Here is a 13,238-nt window from a genome sequence, read left to right on the forward strand (position 1 = left end):
AACTGACAGATAATCAAACTGTATGGAAGTCTAACAACCAAGGAGTTAAAGAAGAAACATTCATCCAGACTGGTAGGAGGGGTGGACATGGGCAGCCGGGCAGAGAGGACTCACAGTGGGGCAGCGGCTAGAGGACAAGGGTGGGTGAAACCACTGGCTGGAGTAGCAGGTGGTCCCATATTTGCATAGGGATAAACTAGGAGTAACAACTGGGGAGCGAGACAGACTGCACAACCTAGGGTTCCAGTGAAGGGAAATCAAGCCTCAAAACCTCTGACTGTATAAACCTGTGAGGGTTGCGGCAGCAGGAGAAACTCCCAGCCTAACAGGAGAGTTCGTTGAAGAGACCCACCGGGTCCTAGAACACACACAAAACCACCCACCCAGGAATCAGCACCAGGAGGGCCCAATTTGCTTGTAGGTAGTAGGGGAAGTGACTGAAAGCCAGCTGAGAGCCAAGCAAGCAGCATTGTTCCCTCTAGGACCCCTCCCCCACAGACAGTGCCACAATGCAGAGACTCGGGATGCCCCGCCCTAGTGAATACCTAAAGCTCCACCCCTTACTACATAATAGATGCTGAGACAAAAAAAATATGGCCCAAATGAAAGAACAGAGGAAAGCTCCAGAGAAAATACAACTAAGCAATGAAGAGATAGCCAACCTATCAGATGCAGAGTTCAATACACTGGTAACCAGGATGCTCACAGAAATGGTTGAGTATGGGCGCAAAATAGAGGAAAAAGTGAAGGCTATGCAAAATGAAATAAAGCAAAATGTACAAGGAACCAACAGTGACGGGAAGGAAACTGGGACTCAAATCAACGGAGTGGACCAAAAGGAAGAAAGAAACAACCAAACAGAAAAGAATGAAGAAACAAGAATTCAAAAAAATGAGAAGAGGCCTAGGAACCTACAGCAGACCTTTGAATGTTCCAACACCTGAATCAGAGGGGCGTACCAGAAGAAGAGGAAGAGCAAGAAATTGAAAACTTATTTGAAAACATAATGAAGGAGAACTTCCCTAAACTGGTAAAGGAAATAGACTTCTAGGAAGTCCAGGAAGTCCAGAGAGTACCAAAGAAGTAGGACCCAAGGAAGTACACACCAAGGCATATCATCATTACATTATCCAAGATTAAAGATCAGGAGAGAATCTTAAAAAAGCAGCAAGAAAAAAGGAGACAGTTACCTACAAAGGAAGTGTCCATAAGATTGTCAGCTGATTTCCCAAACGAAACCTTTCAGGCAAGAAGGGGCTGGAGAGCAGTATTCCAAGTCATGAAAGTCAAGGACCTACATCCAAGACTGCTCTATCCAGCAAAGCTTCATTTAGAATGGAAGGGCAGATAAAGTGTTTCCCAGATTAGGTCAAGTTAAAGGAGTTCACCCTCACCAAGCCCTCATTATGAGAAATGTTAAAGGGACTTATTTAAGAAAAAGAAGATCAAACTATGAACAGTAAAATGACCACAAACTCACAAGTATCAACAACTGAACCTAAAAAAATAAAAATGAACTACGCAAACATCTAGAACAGGAACAGATTCACAAAAATGGAGATCACATGGAGGGTTATCAGTGAGGAGGAGGAAGGGGGAGAATGGGGGTAAAGGTAAAGGAAATAAGAAGCGTAAATGGTGGATACAAAATAGACTGGCAGGTTAAAAATAGTATGGGAAATGGAGAAGACAAAGATTTATATGTATGACCCATGGACATGAACTAAGGTGGGGTAATGCTGGTGGGAGTGGGGTACAGGGCAGAGGGGAATAAAGGGGAGAAAAAAATGGGACAACTAATAGCATAATCAATAAAATAAAGGAATCAGTGCATATTGGTTGATAAAGAATATAGAAAACAGTAATCTAAGTATTTAAAAGCTACAAAGTAACCTTTGAGAACAATGATGAAACTGAACCAACCTTGTCAAAGCAAACAAGATTCAGCTGTCCACAGATATTTATCCTTTGGGGACTGATGCAGAAAATACCAATTTTTTTCAGTCTTCTTTGGGCATACACAATACCAGCAGTCATTGCAGCAGGAAGTGCAGGTGGCACAGTAATTGTAATAATATCAAGAGACTCAATAATTATTACTCCCACCTCTACCTATAATCAGAAAAAAGTAAGTGTCAGAGTCCCAACAGATAGTAATCTAGCAAGGGTAGCAAGGGTATTTTAGTGAAAACTATTTTTAATTTTATATAATAAAATACACATTTATCAGCCCTTTATAATCTTTTCTGTTTAGAGATACTGCAATATAGAAAGCTCAATGAATTCTGAATGGTTTGTAGCATAACAGCTATTTTTAAAGAAAATTCTCATTTTAACAGCTCTATATACTTCACACACCACACACTTCAAAGTTCAACAAGCATTTGTCAGATGTTGACTTTTACTACAAGCACTATACTGTGCCAGTCTCTACAGGGAATGGAAAAGAGAAATTTGACAAGGTTCCTCAAAAGTACCTCCAATTAAGTAATACCAAATAATTTTAATGTCATATATCCCAGAAGTTAAAAAAATAAATAAAACTTTATGATGAGCATGTGGCTGTGCCTCCCTTTTTTAAATCACTAGACAGCAAGTGAAAGATCATCTAAACCAAAGCCACTCAAAAGAATTTCCTATGATGAAAATGTTCTGTATCTGTACTTTCAAATATAGTAGCAACTAGTCTCATGACTTTTTAGTTAAATTAACTTAAATTAAAACTTTAGTTCTTCAGTCTCACTAGCCACTTTTCAAATCCTCAGTAGTCACAGAGGACAATAAGAATCAAACCCTACTAAGAGACCCATGTACATACCTCATTTAAAATGCTATTGATAATAGTGTAGATAAACCCAATGGCAGCCACTGCCACAAGACACAGAAGAAACAAGTAGGCGTCTCTGTAGAGTTTAAAGTCAGTTGGTTTGGGATACAATATGGAACGAACAAGCTGTCCTTTGGAAGTACTAAATCCTTTTAAAAAAATTAAAGAAAATGACATATAAGAAAATGAGAATCATCTCTCAAAACAGGATGTATGTGTGTGTATTTTTTTTAGTGTGTATTGGTTTCAGGTGTACAGCTTAGTGGACAGTCATAATTTAGTGTTCCCCTTGATATTTCCAGTACCCCAAACAGGGTATGCACCATACATAGCTGTCGCAATATTCAACACAGAATCCCTTTTTAAACATTATGTAGGCATCGAATATGCTAAACCATGCAAGGAGAGATTAAATGTTTTTTACCTGTTCTAACTACTATGGCTTTGACAAGTTCTCCAGCGTAGAAACGAGTTTGAATAACAGTAGTCCCACAAAACAAAGTGTGCCGTTTATGTATTTCTGGACTATATAATTCATCTTCCATTCCTTTTATGTCCACTAAAGGATTTGGCAAATTAGTCTTTGTCACTGGAACACTTTCTCCTTAAAAATAAGAAATAATAATAATAAAGCATGGAAACCAGTGTCAAATACATACAACTTGAAATGCTGAATACACTAAAACTTATCATACCATTTAAATAGCCATTAAAAGAGTTCTCAAAATTGATAGCATAACTTATTCAATTAGCTTTTTGTCTACCAATTTCCTTGTTCCAAAATATCAAATCTTGTCTCACACAATTTCCAGAAGTGATTTTTCATTCAAAGATAATCATTTAGAAATGACTGTGTCAAGCTTCAAATAAGGAAGCCCACTAAGTTGCTATAGCCTCAGGACCTGTTCTCTTATACATAAGAACAGAAGTGCACAGCACTTCGTGACCTCAAACAGGAAGAGACGTGAAGACCTACTCCTATCCCCCCAGTAAACACACACACAGGCATAAGAAAGAGAAAAGGCATCTGGAGAAGGAAGAGAAGAATAAGCAGTATGGTAGTTCTCTCAAATAACAAACAGCTAAATTCTTTGTAACACAAATTTAATTCTGTGGAGCATCCACACTTCTCACTTCAGAGCCAACAAGTGTGTGGGGATATTTAGGTGTGTGTTTTAAGTCAAGATTCTTTTTATTCATATACATAGATATAGATGATATATAAATAATTAGAGATATAGATATATAATTTTAATGTCATATATCCCAGAAGTTAAAAAAATAAATAAAACTTTATGATGAGCATGTGGCTGTGCCTCCCTTTTTTAAGTCACTAGACAGCAAGTGAAAGATCATCTAAACCAAAGCCACTCAAAAGAATTTCCTATGATGAAAATGTTCTGTATCTGTACTTTCAAATATAGTAGCAACTAGTCTCATGACTTTTTAGTTAAATTAACTTAAATTAAAACTTTAGTTCTTCAGTCTCACTAGCCACTTTTCAAATCCTCAGTAGTCACAGAGGACAGTAAAGAATCAAACCCTACTAAGAGACCCATGTACATACTCCTTTTCTTGGAATAGGTAATAGCAGATACATAAAGATATGTATCTATATCTATATATAGATTACGCTATTACAGTTGTCCCAATATTTTCCCTCTTTGCCCCCCTCCGCCCGGTACCCTCCTCCTCCAGCAATCCACCCCCCTTAGTTCATATGTCCATGGTCATGTGTCTAAGTTCTTTGGTTTCCCCATTTCCTATACTATTTTTGAGGTCCCTATGTCTATTTAACACCTACCAATTATGCTTCTTAATCCCTGCACCTTTTCCCCCATCCTCCCCATTTGCTCTCCCAGCTGATAACTCTCCAAATAATCTTCGTATCTATGATTCTATTCCTGTTCTACTTGTTTGCTCAGTTTGTTTTCTTAGATTCAGTTGTTGACAGATATGAACTTGTTGCCCTTTAAATGTTCATAGTCTTGATCTTTTTCTCAAAGAAGTCCCTTTAACATTTCATGTAATAATGGCTTGGTGATGATGAACTCCTTCAGTTTTACCTTGTCTGGGAAGTACTTTATCTGCCCTTCCATTCTAAATGATAGCTTTGCTGGTTAGAGTATTCTAGGTTTTAGGTCCTTGCTTTTCATCACTTTGAATACTTCTTAGCGGTCGCTTTTTGCCTGCAAAGCTTCTTTTGATGTATCAGCTGACAGTCTTATGGGAACACCTTTGTAGATAACTCTGTTTTTCTCTTGCTGCTTTTAAGATTCTCTCTTTATAACCTTTGGCATTTTACTTCTGAGTCTTGGTGTGGCCTTCTTTGGGATTAACTTGTTTGGGACTCTGCTTCCTGGACTTGTATGTCTATTTCCTTCACCATATTCGGGAAGTTTTCTTTAATTATATTTTCAAGTAAGTTTTCAATTTCTTGCTTGTCCTCTTCTCCTTCTGGCACCCCTATGATTTGGATGTTTTTACATTTACATTTGTCCCAGAGGGTTCCTAAGCCTATCCTCATTTTTTTTAATTACTTTCTCTTCCTGCTATCCTGACTGAATGCTTTTTCCTGGCCTTGTGTTTCAAGTCATTGATTTGATTCTTAGCTTCATCCTCTCCACTGTTGGTTCCCTGTACATTTTGGTGTCACTTAGGGTAAACTTCCTTTCTTCCCTTATGTTTTTGCCATACTCAATGAGTTCTTTGAGCATCCTCATCACCAGTGTTTTGAACTTTGCACCTGATGGGTTGGTTATCTCCATTTCGTTTAGTTCTTCTTCTGGAGTTTTGTTCTGGTCTTTCATTTGGGCTGTATTTCTTTGTCTCAATTTTGCAGCCTCCCTGTGTTTGTTTCTGTGTATTAGGTAAAGCTTGTTTTTACTCCTTTTCTTGGAAAAGGGACCTGTAAATTATGTGGGGCGGAGCCTTAGGTAATAGCAGAGCAGGGCAACCCACTTTACAGCTTTGTGGTTCTGTGTGGGTAGAGGGCTCAGAGAGGGGGAAATGTCACTGCCTGGCTTCTGGAGGTTTGCCTGACATTTGTCCATCTCCAGTCATTTCATCCACTTCCCACACTCGACTAGCACCCTTCAAGCTATTGCCCTGGTGGTGAATCCCAGAGTGGGTGGGTTTACATATGTTCTAAGTCCACGTGGGCCCTTTAAACGAAGTATCCTGAAAATCCAGTAGTTTCTTCCGCTGTCCCAATCCCCACTGGTTTTCATAGCCAGAAGCTATAGGGATCTACCTTCCCAGTGCTGGAACCCTGAGTTGTGCTGTCTGCCTGCAACTGGGATTACTCACTCCCAAGGTATCCCTCCCAACTTTTATCCACCACGCTTGAGTGTGGGACTGCCCATTCAGCCACCGCTGTCTCTCCGCCTGTCTCCACGCCTCTGCCCCTTCTACCCATCAGGATGAATGTGGCTTCTTTAAGTCCTTGGTTGTCAGACCTCCATACAGCTTGCTTTTCTGACAGTTCTGTTTATTGTTTGTTCTGAGATATAGTTGTAATTCTCCCTGTGGTTGCATGAGGAAGCGAAGCATGTCTACCTACACCTCCATCCTGACCAGATGTCTAAGACAGGATTCTTAAGTTTGAAAATATATAAACATCCCTTTCTTACCAGATTAACTATGACAATAAAAAAATCTATGTGATAAAAAAATATATAAAGCTCTATCTTTAGATTGTGAATTTCCAAATGGAAATCATTTTAAGTCTACTTCTCCCCGCTTTACGAGAAATACAGTCTTTATGCCACTTTTCACACATCAAATAGGGAAGTCAATATGCTCCATTCTCTGTAGGCTAAGGACTTTTCTCCTCTTCCCTTACTATAAAGCTTTTCTTCATGTCAAAAGAATGACCAGGAGCATGCTAAGAAATGTAGTGATAGCCAGAATAGTGATTTAGTATAGCAGCTGAGAAAAATGCAGAATTTGGTCCCCTCAGAATAAAAATAAACATTTCAATACCCACGACATTCATAACACTCATAAAGAATACAAATGGCATAGTCAATTTTGAAATAAATTAATCAGTAACCACTTAATCCAATATCATTATAAACAACTCATCTAATTTTTACCCATTTTGTTTAGTTTACCTGTTAACATGCTTTCATTTACAATGCAAGTACCATTAATAAGTACTGCGTCACAAGGCATGACTGTCCCATTTAATGGAATGACCATAACATCTCCTGGTACAAGGTCTGTAGAAAAAATCTCTTCACTTTCTGGATTTAAAGAAAGAAAATGGGGGGAGAGGGGAAAGTCTGAAAAGAATATTCTTCAACTTACATAAGAATCAACATAAGCAAACAAAAAATCACCTGATCTCAGTAAGATGTTATAAATATAATGGAGTTAAACAGGAAAATTCCAATAAATGAAAAGTTTTAGTAAGTAAGTTTCTTATTCCTTAAGCCAACAACACATGGTGTTTAAGGATGTTCCCCTGCCAGGGCGCCAACTGTGCACAGATGATGCCAAGTCCGCTCTGACCCAACAGGTGGGTGGGCTCTGACACTCATAATAACACTCAAGTATCAATTTCAGCTACTAGCCCTCTTAGAAAATAGTAAGTTCTCATGAGATTCCCCTGCAATAGGTAAACTTAGATTTCTATAACCCCTTGGAAACAGAGGAAAGCATTGAAAATGTTAGCATACTCTCTTTTTAACAGCATTTTTTACAGTATTTTTCTCACTGCCACTACTTATAACCTATAATGTCTCACTGCCTTCTAATATTCCTAAAATAGTCCTAGTAGTATTTTAGATATTATTTTAAATAAATTTATAAACATTGTGATATTTTATCTAGTTCATTATTTCCTTAGAAATTTGTATATTAGATTCAAGTTAACGAAATACTTTTTAAAAAGATCTCCCCAAGTTACTAGTTTTTCTTTAGGATTGTCTTATATTTGGGCATTCTCTCTTGCTTCCTAATTCTTTTTCCCACCTAGTTTTAACACTACACTCAGAAGATAGTTACACTAGTTTATAAACAAAAATGGGTAAGGAAAAACTACTGTTTGTGACATTAGTTTGTAGGACAAATACTCTTTTGTAAAAAAATAATAAAAAACTAGTGTACTAAGCTATGAGGAAAAAAACTTTCAAAGAATTCTAATAATATTTAGTACATAGTAAATATAATAATGTTCATTTTTAAATAAGATACCTGGTTTTAAAACTCTTTTAAAGCTGTTAACACCACTTGAGGTTCTACTCTTCTTAAGTCTACCAGGAAGCAAAATACCAGTGATGTGTTGTTAGATTATACAAAGGGGACAGGACAAGTTGAATGATATATAAGCCCTAGTATCCCCAGTATTTTTAGCAGGAGCAGAGCAGGAAGAGAAGCACCAATTAGCTGACACATTTAAGACTGCAGCTAGGGGAGACAGATACTCCCAGCTAAAGTAGCAAGTCCCCAGCAAGCACAGGGTAGGAAGTAACCTGCTAGGCCAAACTGTCTACATTTCGATGTGGTATACTGAGCCAAGCAAATGGAGACTGAGTTACTGTTCTTGATAAGTCTAAGTGGCTACCTCCCCCTTATTTACTTTATCTCTTCAATATTTCACCAAACTAACATGTCCATAGCATAATCTTTCCCTACAATTCTGCATCTCCTTCTATTAATTAAATGGCACCAATGTCCATTTCCCAGCCTGGTAATGCTCTATCACCTTGCATTCAATGAATTGTAAAATCCTGTTCAATGCCCACATTTAAATATCTTTCAAACCCATATCATTTCTCTCCATTTCCACAACCTTCACCTTGATCCATTTCATTCCTTCAATATTATTCCCCTCTAAACCAGTGTGAACATGGCAGCCAGAATAATTTTTTTCCAAAAGGCAAATAATGACCAGATCACTCCACTGCTTAAAACCCTTCGATAGCTTTCTATTGCACTTTGGAATGAGTCAAAATTCCTTAACATGCCTTAAAAGGCTGTCCATCATCAGCTTTCCACATCTGCCACACTGAATTTCAGTTTTTCTGATGACCAAACACCAGGCCTTTGGGCACTTAGCACCCTCTTCCTCTCCCAGTCTCATCTCCACCATACCACCACCTTCTCACCTACTTCTTATCTGACTAGATCAATCACTTAAAAAATACTTATATTCGAAGAAACTGTCCCTGACACCTACAGTAAAATGAGCTCTTTCTAATGTCTAATAAGCTCCCTGACCTCTCCCTATCATAGCATTTGTCACACTTTATTTTTACTGCTTATCATCTCTCTTTCCAACTAGTCTGAAATTCAGTGATAGAAAAGACTATGTCCATCTTGGTAATCACTGCATTCTCAGAATCTGCTACATTGTAAAAAAAGAAAAAACAATTTTACATAAATGAATTTGATACAAACTCAAAGATGAGTACAAATCCAAACACATTTTATTTCTTAAGAAATTAATTTGTGTGTATATATGCTACAAATGGCTTGCTTCATATATTACTGCTTAATGGTAATCTTTTTTGGTTTATTTTTGTCAATAGTCACCTGAAGTACTTACCTTCATTTACTCTGCAAACTGAAACTCTCACAGTACTGTGAGCTGCCACCATGTCATGCAACATGATATATTGCTGAAATTTAAAAAAAAAAGTTTTTCAAAAGGAGCTAATATAAACGTACTCTTCAAGATATTAAAAAGCAAGGATGCTATAAAATAATGTAAGTTAATACAATGAATGCTTATAATTCTGCCTTTAAAAATGTCAAGAATAAAAGATTAAAAAATTATTCAATGTTTTAGCTAACAACGAAATAAGAAAACACTTTATCCCTGAAAACAGTAGAACCAGTATTCTAGTCTATGTTAAGATCCCTAGGGACTCTAAGTAGTAATCTGACTCTTAGAAACATCTGTCTTACGCCACTTAAAAAAAAAAAAAAAAAAGACATATTCATATTCATATTAACTAAAACAAAAGCTGTATTGAGTATTACTTTGTACCAAGTACTATTTTATACACCTTACAAAATACAAATACAGCTGTGAAACCCATAAGTTGGACTTACCTTTTTAATGGAATATAGGGAACTTAGGATTGATACTACAGACATAATGACAATGGCTAGAGCATAGTAGTAATATTCATCAGTGCACCACAGTATAACACTGAACAGCTGGAATATGTAAAATGGGTTGAGAACCTATGGAAAAAAAAAACCCAAACAAGATTTTTAAGTAAAAATGAATGAGATAGTTATAACCAACAGATTTCCTACTTTTTCATTTAAGGAGTAACCAACAAGACACCTACAGGGTAAGCTCTATGGTCCCTACAGCAACATGTACTACCAAAGAGGAGGGCAAGATACTAGCATCACACTTTTTTTTTTTAACCATTAAGTTACTAGTGGCTAAATAAGCTTAAATTATTTACATACATTTGATTTACACCAAACCTAGAAACAGTTAAAAGGTGTGAATTTAGCTGTTCTTCATTCTGCTTTAGCAATAAAATACATTTACTTAACAATAAATGCTAGGCTACTAAAAGATACAAAAGTTTTAACCAACTGGAACAAATGTTTACTTTTTATGAACTATAAATATAATTTACTGTTAAGTCAAAGGTTTGCTACAGTCCAAAGGGAAGAAAAACGTAAGTTACACTGTTTTGCTTTCTCTAAGGAAATAACTGAAGATCAAAACCTGTATAAAAAGCCCTGGCTGGCATAGCTCAGTGGATTGAGCGCGGGCTGCGAACCAAAGCATCACAGGTTCGATTCCCAGTCAGGGCACATGCCTGGGTTGCAGGCCATGATCCCCAGCAACCACACATTGATGTTTCTCTCTCTCTCTCCTTCTCCCTCCCTTCCCTCTCTAAAAATAAATAAAATCTTTAAAAAAAAAAACCTGTATAAAAAGAGATACAGGAGCCCTGCAATGGACTTCATTTACCCAAATTTCATAGTATTTTATAAATTTCATTAATAAACCCACAATGTCTTAAAGTTAATGCTTTCATACTTTTCAAGGCACTTTATATATATAAGCCCATTTTACTTCCAAATCAGATGAGATATTCAGACAGGATTTACTCTACTTTTATAGATAAAAGAGCAGCAAAGAAAAAAATTTTTCTGATGATCAAGGCTAGTTACTGATGGAACCATATTTCAAACCAGGCTTTCTAGTTCCTAATCACTTTGCTATGTTCTAAAGCAACATTACATGGCCATCCTCAAGAACTGATGGAAAACAATGTTATTTCTACTAAAAGTATTCACTCAATATGGCTAACTTGATCTTCAGGAAAAATAAAAAAATCAAAAGACAAACTGGAGAGCCTAGTGCTGCTAGGCAACATCCCTTCCTCTCTTCCTTCACACGCACCACCTTTACTCATACTTCTTCTACAGCACTTACAACCGAACAGTCACTGCAACAACTATTGACATGTTTTCCTCCCATGCTAAAGTGCAAATTCCTCCATATGATCATCAGGTCATGTTTTCTACTTCAAACTTTTGGTATAACATCTAGTTTCCAATAATGTACCACAAAATGCCATGTAAAGAATAAAACATGATAAACTGAAAAATCAGAAAACAAAAAAGGCAGCAGTATACACTTGTAAGGGCAAAATTTAGATGTGTGACTTCCTTAGGGAAGAAAGGAAAGGAAAAAACTTCTACATATAAGAAAAGCAACAAAAAAACAGAAAAGCAAAAAGATAAGCCATACATCAAATTATTTCTCCACCAGTGTTACTCTCCAAGTAAAAACAAAAACCAACAACAAAAGAAAATAACAAGAAAGAGTGAGAAAACAGAAAACTAATAATGTTTTATTATTTAAATCATGGCTCTTTACAACTTGACAAATCCACTGATCACAAATGCTGACACATGTACAATAGTCTTACCTCCTTAATTAGAAGCTTAAAAACAGAAGGCACTTTCACAGAAATTTCATTTACTCCATAAAGCAATTTTCTATGGCAAGAAAATATAATAATAGCATTACATTATATCACATAATAGTATAATTTTGGGAAGGTGATTCATTACATAAGGCTCAATCTACAGACTGCTCCTAAATCTAGAACTTAAGCATTCATGTTTCCAAACACTTGTCTTCTACAATTTGAATTCTCTACCTATAATATTTAAATCAAGTTGGTCAATACTAGATAACTATACTGTTATCGTTTTGTTTCATTCATCTGATATATTTTTGTGTGACAAGTATCTTTCCCACTAATCTACAATAATTGTGTCAGCAAAGACTTTGTTTTCCATTCTTGAACACAACAGGTCTCAACAATTTTGAATTGCAATTAATATTTTGAAAAGACTAAATAAACTTGAGGTACCCTATACTATTTTTTCTCATAATAGTATTGTACGGAGAATGTTTATTTCAAAATATCGTATGTTTAACTTTAAAAAAAACTTAAGAAAAGTTGCTTAAATCTTTCCACTTAAATTCCTTAAAATAGTACTTCATATGTGATAGAGTAATTCTTGTCTTGTAAAAAGTATAAGTCTAAAAAGAATAAAGTTTTTAATATTCTAACACTGAAAAAACATGCTACAGGAGATAAGAAAATTTCTAATTTGATTTTAAAATGGCACTTATTTTTAAAATATGCAATACACTGATATATTTGTAAACTTTAGCAGAGAATAACATGATAAAAAAGATCGTATCTCCCAACTTACAAATTTTTTTTCTCCCAACTTACAATTTACTGCAGTAAATTTGAGCTCATGTTTGTTATTCCCAATACATGTCAATAAAATCTAAGATACTATCAATTATAAGATATACCCATTATTTAATGTAGCATCAGGAAAGATAAAGGATGACAAGACACTCATCCTTTCAGAGATGTTAAAATGTGGGAAAATGTGTACCTTAGAATCGATGAAATATGGTATATTTTCAGGGATATCAACTTCAAAACATAAGCTTCAACATTTTTTTAATTCTTAAACTGAGAGATAACCTTACTCAAAGTATGAATAAGTTGTCCACAACTGTGTCTATAATATTTAAATAACTGTTAATATGTACAACTATATGGTGAAAGGGTGGACTATATACACTACTGTATTTAGGACTTTCGATAACAGATCTGACTTTAGTTGGATAAAAATTACCTGTAGGCATGCATCCCCTTTGTCAGTCCTGCACTATGCTTTTCATAAATTGACGTACAAGAAACACCTTCATCCAGTCCCCTAAATAAATCCAAAGTTTTTACTTTAAACAAAGTTTAAAATATCCAAATGTCTTAATGCCTCATTTTTCTATATTCCTGATTTTAAAGTGTGACTTCCTTACAAGTAGAAATCCTTAACAAAAAATTGAAATAATGAATGAGAATTTTTAAATCTCAAATTCCTAACATAA

General features: G+C 35.9%; 1 protein-coding gene across 6 annotated transcripts in view; it reads right to left on the reverse strand.

The window, feature by feature from the left end:
* ATP13A3 (ATPase 13A3) overlaps window positions 1-13,238 on the reverse strand; it is an 88,410-nt gene that overhangs the window by 46,196 nt on the left and 28,976 nt on the right. For 5 of the 6 annotated variants that reach the window (XM_045851004.1, XM_045851007.1, XM_045851002.1 and 2 more), the window contains 8 exons: window positions 12,986-13,066; window positions 11,746-11,815; window positions 9,890-10,024; window positions 9,381-9,453; window positions 6,943-7,074; window positions 3,252-3,431; window positions 2,819-2,976; window positions 1,924-2,112 (listed from right to left, as the gene is read on the reverse strand). In XM_045851004.1, the coding sequence (XP_045706960.1) occupies window positions 1,924-2,112; window positions 2,819-2,976; window positions 3,252-3,431; window positions 6,943-7,074; window positions 9,381-9,453; window positions 9,890-10,024; window positions 11,746-11,815; window positions 12,986-13,066 (1,018 nt within the window). The remainder of the gene's footprint in view (window positions 1-1,923; window positions 2,113-2,818; window positions 2,977-3,251; window positions 3,432-6,942; window positions 7,075-9,380; window positions 9,454-9,889; window positions 10,025-11,745; window positions 11,816-12,985; window positions 13,067-13,238) is intronic. The other variant, XM_045851006.1, reaches the window with a different exon arrangement.

Source organism: Phyllostomus hastatus, unplaced genomic scaffold (assembly GCF_019186645.2).
Source record: "Phyllostomus hastatus isolate PE091 unplaced genomic scaffold, TTU_PhHast_1.1 phas_contig_86, whole genome shotgun sequence".
In the NCBI taxonomy this organism is placed as follows: Eukaryota; Metazoa; Chordata; class Mammalia; order Chiroptera; family Phyllostomidae; genus Phyllostomus; species Phyllostomus hastatus.